The 12,560-nt window shown below is 43.1% G+C and overlaps 1 protein-coding gene across 1 annotated transcript in view; it reads right to left on the reverse strand.

The window, feature by feature from the left end:
- Nucleotides 1–9,323: 9,323 nt before the first annotated feature.
- Nucleotides 9,324–12,560, reverse strand: part of FAXC (failed axon connections homolog, metaxin like GST domain containing) — a gene marked incomplete at both ends in the record, with an annotated part of 67,410 nt that continues 64,173 nt past the window's right edge. Inside the window, one exon of the mRNA XM_080699706.1 lies at nucleotides 9,324–9,613. Coding sequence (XP_080555832.1) covers nucleotides 9,324–9,613 — 290 coding nt within the window. The remainder of the gene's footprint in view (nucleotides 9,614–12,560) is intronic.

Here is a 12,560-nt window from a genome sequence, read left to right on the forward strand (position 1 = left end):
TGAGTTCTGGAGAATTTAGGTCTAGGGACAAGTTCCCGACTTTGGCAAAAAACAGAATGGCCAAGGAGGTCCCACCATCAGCTCTAAAACAACTGGGACACTTCAAGCTACTTTTCAGTGCACTCTAGAACCATCTCTAAGGAGAAGGGCCAGTAAGTTACTGTTTCTGGAAATCATATCTCTTAAATATTTAGGAAACTTAAATATCTTTAAGATATTTTTGAAATTCAGGGACCAAAAACCTAAGCTCCAGATAAGGAATTCCTATGAGGAAACCAGCCTCCTTTATTTGCGTTTTCCCATGACAATATCAAGAATCCTACAGGCAAGGGATACCTCTCTCCCTGCCCACCAAGCAGATTCCTTTGAACTTTGCAGGTTTTATCTAGACCACCAGAAGCAACTAACTACAGGTGAAGTTCTTCACAATCACAGTTGACCCCTGGACCTGTTAAAGAAGGACTGTGGCAGGCAGAGCTCAGCCCTTACTGGGAAGGATTTGTCACTGAAAGTTTCATCAGTTTCTTGTTCTACTTAAACAATATTGCATGTAAAGGAGAACAAAGGACCTGAGTCATAGTCAGGAATGATAAAAGAAGTTCACTCTGTTAAAAAAGAAAGAAAAAACCCGAGTTGTTCCCTATCGACAATATATATATATTCGCCATCTTTTTATTGTTCAGCAATTGTTCTATAAAAGACTGAACGAACACAGGAAAACATGACTGTGCAGATATTTCTATAAGGACAAATCCAGCTGCTTCTCTCCCACCTGAAGCCCCAGCCTGATCAGCCGACCCATGCAGAAGCAGTGGGTTTCATGGTTGAAAGAGAGCTCACTTGGTCCCCAACTCATTTTGACAAATCAACTTTTGGGGTAGTTAAAAAATAAATGATGCTGGTGTGATGGCGCACGAGCCTATAATTCCAGTACTTGGGAGGCTGAAACAGGAGGATCTCAGGTTTGAGACCACCAGCCTCAACAACTTGGCAAGACCCTGTTTCAAAATCAAAAATAAAATAGAGCTGGGGGTGTAGTCCCGAAGTAGAATGTCCCTGGGTTCAATCCCCAGTACCTAAAAAAAAAAAAAAAAAAAAAATCAACGGCAACAGCAGGAGCAAACCACCATTGTGTTCAAAATGTCAAGCCTGTCAAAAAAAAAAAAGAGATATTTTCTCTAATGATACAAAACAACTACTTTTTTTTCTGTCACTCAATACACATTCAACATGGATAATAATAGAGATTACCTACATTTGCATGTCTAATACCAAGTTTTCTCCTCTCTGAATATGTTAAAGACAAGAATAAACACCAGAGACTTCCGGGAAGATGGCGACCGAGAAAAGCGGGGCTTAAGAGTCCCGCTAACAACCAATCTCCATTACCACAAAAAGAGCGCCTTTCATAGCCAGAAAACACCATCACCAGAAAAACAAAAAAACCACCAGGCTCCAGAGAGAAAGCAGACTGAGAACAGAGCTCAGGGCCACAGAGGAGACACACGCGCCCGAGGACGCGGCAGCAGCGCCATACTGCCGGCGGCAGCGGCGAACTCAGCGGACGGCTACAGCAAGCCAGGTGAGCCGCTGCGGAACAGCCAGGCGGGATCTTTCGGCGCAGACAGCATTTAAAGCTCCCAGTGGCTGAGCTCAGCACACGCTGCAGGGATTCAGAGTGGAAATCAAAACCAGAGAAGAAAAAATACGCCAGCCTCATGGCCGAGGGCGTGGCAGAGGCGCCATATTGCCACCGGCGGCGGCAGCAGCAGTGAATTCACCGAGTCCAGTACAGCTACATCTGCGTACTCAAGAACAGTGAGTCAAATTGCGGGCCACAGAGGAGAAATCCCAGTATTGTGCCTCCTGGGACTTGACCCAGTGAGGGAGTGGTGGTGGCAGAGATATCACACCATAGGAGAGCGTGCAACCTGGCACCCCCCATAGTTTAAAGCAGCCTCTATCGACTCCCTGGGTCGGAGACTCTGTGATACAACCCAGTAAAGGAGTAGTAGGGTCTGAGATAATACAGACTCGAGATCCAGAGCACCTTAAGTGAAGCCATTGTGACCCAAGGGAAGAACCCAGAGAAGGCACAAACCTCCGAAATCATGGGAAAGAGGAATAACACTGAAGTAATGAATGTGCACAACCCCACAGCATCAGAACCCGATAAAACAGAAAATCAGAGATTTCTAGAAGATCAAATCAGGAAAATAACTGTAGAAATAATAGAGGTGCTTCTAAAAGAACTCAGAGAGAGCCAAAAAGAGATAAAGGATGCAATTAATGAAGTAAAGGCCTCAATTCAAAGCACAAACAACCGATTAGACCACATGAAGAACAGAATCTCGCTCTTAGAAGATGAGCAATCCAAAAATGAATGCATAGTTTCTAATCTAGAAAAAGATATCCAACAGCAGGAATCTGACATTGAAGAAATATGGGCCCATCTTAAGAGAGCTAACCTAAGAATAATTGGAATAGAGGAGGGAAAAGAAAGTGATACCAAAGGGATCAACAATCTCTTCAAGGAAGTAATAGCAGAAAATTTTCCAAATATAGAGCAAGAGGTTGATACACAGATCCAGGAAACTTATAGAACTCCCTTTAGACAGGATCCGAGAAGAGGATCCCCACGCCATATAATTGTCAAAATGACCAATGTGGAAGCCAAGCAGAGAATCTTAAAGGCAACAAAAACAAAGGGCCAAGTGACATTCAGAGGCAAACCAATCAGAATCACTCCAGACTTCCCAAACCAAGTCATGAGAGCCAGAAGGGCTTGGAGTAACATATTCCAAACTCTGAAAGAAAACAACTTCCAGCCAAAAATTTCCTACCCAGCAAAACTTTCTATCAAATTAGATGGAGAAATAAGAAGCTTCCATGACAAACAGAAACTGAAGGAATTTATGTCTTCAAAACCAGCGCTAGAGAAAATACTCAAAGAGATTAACTACAAAGAAGAAATAGGTAACACTCACCAGAACCAGAGAAACAAGATTTTCCATCCAACAGACAACTAAGATTGGTTATCTGTGGAGATTCATTATTTATGTTAGTCTTTTACCTATCTCTAAATTGTATTGTTTGCCTTTATTGTTGTTAATTTTTAGGATTTCTAGTTGGAATATTAATATACCTTCAAATATAGCATTTGGAAATATTTTATCCAATTCTATTAGTAACTTTTAACTCTGTTTACATTGTCTTTGGATATACAATATTTTCTTTTATTTTTTAGGGAGTTTGTATATTCTTCTGTTGCCTGTGCCATTGAAATCATATCCAAGAAATCACTGCCAATTTCAATGTTGTGAGGTTTTATGACCCAGATTTTCTCCTAAAAGTTTATAGTCTTAAGATTTATATTTAGGTCTTTTATCTAGTTTGAGTTAATACTTGTATGTGGGATTAGGTAAGACTCCAACTTTATTCTTTTCCATGTAATTATTATTTTTCAACAATATTTAGTTAAAAGATTATTATTTCCACCACCAAATCTTCGTGGAAACCTTGTCAAAAATAACTTGACAATATAGGGAAGAAGTTAGCTCTAGGCTTGTATTTAACTCCAATGGTCTATATATCTGCCTTTAGAACAGTACTACACTGTTTCAATTATTGTAGCTTTATATGGTTTGAAATCAGAAAATATACATCTTCTAGCTTTGTTTTTGCTTCGAGATTGTTTTGGGTATCTAGAGTCCATATTCCATATCAGGATAGATTTTTTTCTGAAAAATAAATATATGATAGTTTCACCTAAAAAAAAGAAAAAAATATTCTCTGGTAAGAAAGAAAGCAAAAAGAAATATTGAAATGTTATCTTTAAGTCATCAAAAGCTTGGTATCAGACAAATGAAACTGTTATGTGAGATTATCATTTTTAATTTTGGATAAATTGCTATAATACTAGATGTCAACCACTAAGCCAAGCATGGGGAGGGATGGGGAGAGAATGGGGTGGGGATCGGGTGGGGGCTGACTGGGCGATGTGTGCATGTATGTCTACAAAAGTTTGTATCCCACTATGATGTATGAATACAGTGCACCAATAAAATAAAATTTAAAAAAAAAAAAAAAAAAAGAATAAACACCAACATCAGTAATATTTAAAGGCTCTTTAGAACAATACCTCTTCAATTGGGGTCCACGAACCCTTTAAGGAATCCATGAACAATTTCAGGCCTCTAAATCTCCTAAATTTGTATGTAAAATTTGGGTTATTTGCATATATACACTTTTCTGGGAATCGGGCATAGGACTGTCATTAGATTATAAATGAAGTCACTGACACAAAAAAGAAAACTACTACGTTTATAATCTTAGGCCGACTTTCTGAGCAAACTTTCCAAACAGCCTTCAGGGAAAAAAATGATTAAGTGCTTTGTTTTTAGAGGAAGAGGAACTTATAATGAGGTGGGGATTCTTCATGCGGAACTGATGAAGTTGGGCCTTAAGAGATGGGTATGACTGGGGCCGGTGGAGAGGAGGGGAGGGCACTTTGGGGGAGGGGTGCCGTGAGCAGAGGCTCGAGGTAGGGCCCTGGAGGCATGTTCAGGCAGCGGCAAACAGCGCCACCTGCTGCACTGGAGGGCTGGCGTGGAAGAAGCCCGGGAGACCCGTGACTAACAAGTGAGACAGCCAGCCCTAAAGAGCAACAGCAGCCTGAGGCAACCAGAGCCCCTCCAGGCCCAGAGAGCCTTCGTGAAAGCTTTCTCCATGGTGATGAGCAAAATGGATCTAGAAAGTAGCAAAGCACAAAAGAAGGCTATTGCAGAAGTCTAAGCAAAAGAGGATGCCTCAAATCATAATGCCTTATCTCTTCTCACTGCTAACCCAGTGTGTTCCTAAGACTAGGCTCAGGGTAGGTGCTCAATATACACTCAGTGAATTAATGAATGAGTGAGTGAATGAATGAATAAATGATCATGGATTATCTAAAAATAAATGAGAATGAGGAGGAGTCTTGGTGGTTTGGAAACCCATATTGCCATCAATCGCAGGAGTAGCAGTGCCAGGCACAGCACAGATGCTGAAGAGACGTCTCTAGAATTGTCCTGGACCAGGCTCAGGTCCAGGGAGTGGACTTGGGGGAGGGAGTGAAGGAGGATTCCCTACATGTTGAGACACGATTGATGGGCTCATGCTGGTTCTGTAAACATTGAGTGATTTCTTAGGAACTGAGCTTTAGAAGAAAACCAAGCCGACATGTTGTAAATGAAAAGAACCGCAGGACAAGGTAAGAGACATCGGCCCTGGTTCTTGCCCTTCAGAAACACACACATAGGACTCTGAACCAATAACCTCAGGAGCACTCTTGTATTGGACTTTCTAGAGCTAATTCTTGGGCTGGCTAGCCATTTCTATGACTCAACCCTTTATACTAAATAAATCTGGGCAAGACCCATGAGGCTAACATCCTTTCTTTCCTGGAATCTTACCTGCTTCACAAAATCATGTTCTAACACATCTCTATACGTGGGCAGAGCTCTGTGAGGACCAGACCACAGCTGTGCAACGTGGCTTCAATGGCTCCAAGTCTATAATCAGTCCTCCAGCAGTCTGCAGCCTTAGCAGTGTCACTTTTCACAATTATATAACAAAAAAAATGTCAAAGTCTGATGATACAGCGTATCTCCTTGTATCTGTTCTGATGGGCAGCAAAGCATATGACTGCTGCTCCTGGATTCTGACCATGGAATGTAGGAGACAGATACAGGGTAAGAATTAATAAAAGGTAAAAAAAAAAAAAAGAAGAAGAAGAACAGGTAGCACAGTGGTCTTCTGTCCAATCAAAAAATGTCTGTTAATATTAAATTCCATACTTCCAGCCGGGTGTGGTGGTGCACGCTTGTAATCCCCGCACTTGGGAGGCTGAGACAGGAGGATCACACAGGTTCGAAGCCAGCCTCAGCTACTTAGTGAGGCTCTCAGTAACTTAGTGAGACCCTGTTTCCAAAAATAGGTCTGGGAGTATAGCCCGGAGGTAGAAAGCCTTTGGGTTCCACCCCCAGTACCACACACACAAAAAAATTCCATACTTCCTTCCACTAATCTTACTAAATGTCTGGGGGAAGGAGGAAGGATGTGGGGAGAAATACATCAAGTGATGTGTGCATATATATTGCATCACCTTGAATCTCACTATAATGTACAATTACAGTGCATCAATAAAGGGGTTTTAAAAAACACCACACTTCCTTAATTTCCAGTGAAAACAGAAAAACAGAACTTGAATAAGTGAGCCAGATGACCAAAATACTCTCTAATTTCTAGTTGTATTTGTTTTTTTCTTTTAAGTAGCACCTGTTCATCACATAGGAGAACACTTCAAAACTAGACAGCTCAAGAATGTAGCATGAGGAAAAACCCAAGCCCTCCCGGGAAAGACCCACACTGCAGTGATTTTATCTTGGTTATTTTGTTGCCATAGCTCATTCAGAGAAAGTAAAATTGGGCAATAGGCTAGTGTTTCAACTAAACTTTGCACCTATAAGATGCTGAATACTCAGTCCTAAGCCGTCTAAGTACCCAACATTCCAGACAGCAATGTCCACCTGCGCCCCGTGGGAAGCGCCCGCATGGATGAACTGTTCTGTACTTAGCAGTGGACTCTGGCTCTCCACGTACTTCCCCTCCAAGTAATGTGCAATAAAACACATGAGTCTCCATGCTCATACTTAATCATTCTTACACGGAAAATACATCACACCTGGTGCTATACAGCAATAATAAATTATTTGTAGGTAAGATTTCAGGTACTTCTTTGCAGCTGAGGGTGGAGAAGGAGCAAGCTTAGTCTTGGTGGAGACATGTATACAGTCCACTTGTCCATCGTATTAACCTTTCCAGGCCAGGAGGTTCCCTAATCACACAGAACTGCCACCTCTGGCCTTAAAGCACACTTGCTCGAAAGAGACAAGCAAGCAGCCCTCGCCAATGTGGCTGGAGATTCAAACCAGGCTTACTCGTGCGTGTCTTCTCTGCCACTTCTCATTAAGCAGCACACAGTCGTCCCAAATAGGAATGGTTTTATAAAATACTCAGAACTAAGTTTCCTGTGGAAAAAGAATTTCCACCGTAGATTACCTCTGCATCTATTCCTATCTATAACCATCTGCCCTGCAGTTGGTTAAGTGGTAAATAGTCTCAAAAACTCTCCCCCTTTACCTTTGTGAATTCATGGCAGTCTTTTAAGATTGTTACACAAAAGCTATATTCAAAACAAGGGGTTTTGTCCCCAAGTACATGAATTTCCCAGACACTTCCGTCTTTTAAGAAGAGCCTCCTCAACTCCATAATGAGTGATCCTTCCCCAGTGAGTTAGGAGTAGTTTTGTCTGTAAATTTTAACACTGGCCCTCCTTGTCAAAATCAAGAGCAGGACTCTTGTCCCTATTTCTGTGGACATCCTAAGTCAAAAACTATGTCTCTCTCTCTCTCTCTCTCTCTCTCTCTCTCTCTCTCTCTCTCTCTCTCTCTCTCTCTCTCTCTCTCTGCCGGGCATGGTGGCGCACGCTTGTAATCTCCGCGCTTGGGAGGCAGAGACCGGAGGATCGCGCAGGTTCAAAGCCAGCCGCACGCGCTGGCTTAGGAGACCCTGTTTCCAAATAAAAATGTAAAAATAGGTCTGGGAGTGTAGCCCGGAGGTAGAAGGGCTTCCAGGAACCCCAGTACCACCAAAAAAAAAAAAAAAAAAAAAACTATGTCTCTTTGGAGGAGTGCCCCTGCAAATCCCAACAGTCCGTGCGCTCTATAGAGAGGAAGCAGGCACGGGATTAGGATGGGAAATTCTTAAGAAACATTAAGAGTTGCTCTTAATTAACATTAATGTCAATTAACATTATCATTCTTGAGAAACACTAAGAGTTGCTCAGTGTTGCTCTGCTCTCGGTGGGGAACGGTTGAGAACACCAGAAGAGGTGCCTGGGGAACGCTGCATCCCGCCTATCCCCGCCCAGGTAGCATGCTTCTCTTCTCACTTCCACTCTTCAATACATCTCTGTGAGGCTTGCTCTCAAAAAGGACATTACAAGTTGGCAAGGTCCTGCCTACAAAAGCCCAGCACACACTTTCCCCTTTTCCTCTGTTGAACCCACCATATTCCTGAGCTTTATTCTCTCCAAAGTAATCAAACATGGGCAACATAGCAGTCTGGCGGCAACAAACAACAACACTGCAATGTGAGTGCAGGCAATGGAAAAAACACTTCTCTGCAAATACACGGTGGGACTGGAGACCATTTGCAGCTGGCGAGGACCTGCAAAAATACTTCCGAAGTTCTCTCAACAAAAGACTCGAGCAAAACCACAAGGAAGAATGAGAGTAAAGTCCTCACTGTGGCTTTTGTTTGTGTTTTATCTGCTCAGCTTTTGCAAGTGACGGCGGCTGTTGTTTTCTGGATGTGGAATTCCTTTGCTCTCAAATCTTCACACACACGAAGCGCCATAAAGAAAAAGATGGTGTTCCTGTCGCACCACGAAGCGCTGTCCAAATGCTGCCACGTGCATCCCCACAACACCCCTGTGAGGTAGGTAGGTGGAGAGTATCGTCACCCCACTTACAGGTGGGAGACGTGAGGCACGCGAGAGTTAAGAGACTCGCCCGGAATCGCACAGCTAGTTTTGGTGGAACTTGGAATAATCAACACCGATTAGCACCTAGCACAGTGCTCTGCACATAGTAGGTGGTCACGGAGTATCTGAATTTTATTTGTCTACGTCTTGACATACAACACACACACACACACACACAATGTACGAGCAACCACCACAAAACTGGTCTCCTACATTATTTTCCTGATGATCTCTCTCATTACTTCAAACCCTGGTGGACGGACGAGGTGCAAGAATCCATCGGACAACTAAGCCCCAGTCCAAGGGGATCGATACAAACACCATCGGGTGCAAACCTGCTCATTCACCTGCTCGATTGCGCAATATTAGTTTTCTAATGAAAACGAAAATGGATTTCAGGAACCATGCTGACTTTTTGTTTTGTTTTTAAATGGAGCCATCTGAATGGTTCTGTGTTTCAATTGTACAAAAAAAGAAAGAAAAGAAAGAAAGAAAGAAAGAAAGAAAGAAAGGAAAGAAGGAAGGAAGGAAGGAAGGAAAGAAAGAAAGAAAGAAAGAAAGAAAGAAAGAAAGAAAGAAAGAAAGAAAGAAAGAAAGAATAAGGCGGCTACAGTCCAGTCAGCGTGTGAGAACGGGCCGAGCTCTAGGACCTCCTCGCTGCTCGGCTGGACTTGTCCCTGGGACACCAACCGAGCCCAGGGAGTGGCAGCTCAGGAGGAAGAGGGTCGTCGGGTGGGAGTCACTTGCACTGTTCCTGGTCTGTGTAGTCATCCATGTCCACGTCGGAATCAAAGAGCGAGTGTCCGGTGAAATCCGTGTCAGGCGTCCTGGAGAAACTGTTCTCGGCTCCCTCGTCTTCGAAGGTCTCTGTCCTTGAGTAGAGGCTAAAGTCCAGCAGCGGCGTGTGGGTCTTGCTGCCCTCGCTGCTCTCCTCCGACTCGTAGATGGTGTTGTCTTCTTCATGGTGCCACTCGGGCCAGAATTTCCTCCTGATCCTCTCACAGTACATGGCGAGGTTGATCAGCTCACCTGCAGTGCGGCAGAGAAGGCCAGGCTTAGTTCTCAAAGGCAAGTCCCCATCCAAGTGCCCAAATCCTAAGCCCCCGCTGGTGTCGGGAGGTGGGGCCTTCGGGGTGTTTAGGCTGTGAGAGCAGAGCCCTAGGACTGGGATCAGTGCTTATCGGAGAGGCCGGAAGAGCAGCCCTGCCCTTCTGCCAGGCTGGGACACAGAAGAAGGTACTCGCCAACCCCAGAGCAGGCCCCCACCAGCCACCAAGCCTGCCCACACCACGATCCTTGACTCCCAGCCTCAGGAACAGTGAGAAAGAAATGTCTGTTAAGCTTACAAGCCACCCCGTTCATAATTTTGAAGTGGCTAGTATAGACAAACAGGGTGGAAGAACCGGGCGTGGTGGTGCATGCCTGTAATCCCAGTACTTGGGAGGCTGAGACAGGAGGACCACAGGGTTCAGGCCAGCTTCAGAAACCTAGGGAGATTCTCAGCAGCCTAGAAAGGCCCTCCTTCAAAAACAAAACAAAACAATAGAATAAAAAAGGCTGAGGGTGGAGCTGAGAGGTACAACCCCTTTGCATTCTATCTCCAAGACTATACCAAGAAAAAAGAAAAAAAAATTTAAAGGGACTGTGGGTGTAGCTCAGAGATAGAACGCAGGTACTGTGTTCAGTTCCCAGCACTACATAAAAGGGCAGGGGAAGGGGGAGGAACATACATTAATAGCATTTTTCCACAGAGATACTATCTAAATATTTAGATTTTTATATACATAATAAGAAAAGTGAGTCCAAAAAGTTACATTCAGTAAGTGGACTAAATGAAAAAGAGGAATGAGTCCTATGGTGACAAGTAGAGGGGCGGTTCATCCAAAATGGAGGATATACCACCATCATTTGACTTCATGAAGCAGTTATTATTTTATGCTCACACACATCAGGAAAACAAATGTGTGCCTGGCTCATATTCATGTTAATTTATATTCCATGAAAATAGGAACTATTGAGTTAGCCAGAAGTAATCATTCACTTCATAAATTTTTATAGTGTCATTATACATTGTACACTATGCCAACTAGTTGGTAAAAATTGTTGGGATAAAAAATTTCCTCCGGAACAATTCATAAAATGGGTAACAGAATTTTCTTTATGGATTAGTATGCCCACAGACACATTTAGTAAAATGGGTACTTTTAATCGTTGAAGTAAAATGAGGCCGTTGGACCCATGATTGGGTTCCCATTAGACCCTACACAACTTTTTCACACGACTCAAAGGAGTCACTCACATTGTGAAGGCATTTGTCTATCCCAGATTTAAAAAAAAAAAAGGTGAGTTTTTGCTTTGATCCACCAGATGGCAACATTGCTTGTGAATATACATTTAGTCATTATTTCTTTTTTCTTTTTTTTTTTTTTTTACGGATCTGGGGGTGGAACCCAGAGGCATTTGACCTCTGAGCTACACCCCTGCCCTATTTTTTTATTCTTTATTTTGAAACAGGGTCTCACTAAGTTGAGGAGGGCCTCACTAAGTAGCTGAGGCTGTCCACGAACCATGATCCTCCTGTCTCAGCCTCCCAAAGGCTGGGGTTACAAGCACACACCAACATGCCTGGCTTTAGTCATTATTTCTTACAGGACATTATTACCCTAAGAATATTCTTTGGATTTAAAAAAGTATATAAACATTCAGTCATTATATAGGTATTTGTGTTTTAATGCAGATAAGTCTTTTCAAATGACTTCATCTTTGGTTCATGTGGTATTTAGAAATATAATTTGTTAGCTGGGCATGTTGGCGCACACGTGTAATCACAGCATTTGGGAGGCTGAAACAGGAGGATCGCTGTTCGCGGACAGCCTCAGCTACTTAGTGAGGCCCTTTGCAACTCAGTGAGACCCCGTTTCAAAATAAGGAATAAAAAATAAGGCAGGGGGTGTCACTCGGAGGTAGAATGGCTCTGTGTTCAATCCCTAGATTTGCCAAATTAAAAAAAAAAACATGATACTCTGTTACAAAGAAAAAGCAAGTTACAGAGTAATTCGTATAGTAGTATTATTCTATTGCTTATATTCAAAACCATAAAATCAACAAACCAAAGTACCTATGCATTTTATAAATCTGTCTAAAAACTGTGACATGTGTCTTTATAAATGTGACATGAAACAAGACACAGAAGGATCCATATTAAGTTCTCAAGACCTATTATTCCATGAGGGTGATATTGGACATAGATGAGAGGGAGGTCACACACTTTTTTTTTTTTTTTTTTTTTTTTTTTTTTTTTTTTTTTTAGTGGTACTGGGGTTCCTGGAAGCCCTTGTACCTCTGGGCTACACTCCCAGACCTATTTTATATTTTTGAAACAGGGTCTTTTATGCCAGCGCGGCTGGCTTCGAACCTGCGGGATCCTCCTCTCTCCGCCTCCCAAGCACAGGGATTACAAGTGTGCGCCACCACGCCCGGGATCCGTTGCTCTTTTTTTTTAAAAAAAAAAAAAAAAAAACACTGCTAGTATTGTTTTCTGTATCACTGTGACTTCTCTGCTAATCAAAAACATTCTTTTCAATCTGACACTGAAAACACTGTCGACCAGACCCAGAGTCCTGGACTAAGCTTCTCCCACAGCCACTCATACGTGGCCCGAATGAGAGGAGGGGAGCCTGCACATCCCCAGCGGCATCTGCCCACCCTCGCCATCAACCAGCAAGTACTCAGGAAACAGCCAAGGTCCAAACACACTCATGGGCTCTCCAAGTGCAGAGCCTCCCTGCCGCAGACCCGGGCTGAGGGCCGGCGACATCCTCTATCATTCTCGTTAGCGCTGGTCACACAAGCGCAGAGGCCATAGGGCACCCCTTCTGAATGTTTCTAACATTCTCAAATGCTGTCATGAGGACGCCCCTTTGCCTTGCCTCCTTGACACTAATGGAATTAGGATCAATGACACTAATTCACATAG

Source organism: Muscardinus avellanarius (assembly GCF_963383645.1).
Source record: "Muscardinus avellanarius genome assembly, chromosome: 8".
Classification (NCBI taxonomy): domain Eukaryota; kingdom Metazoa; phylum Chordata; class Mammalia; order Rodentia; family Gliridae; genus Muscardinus; species Muscardinus avellanarius.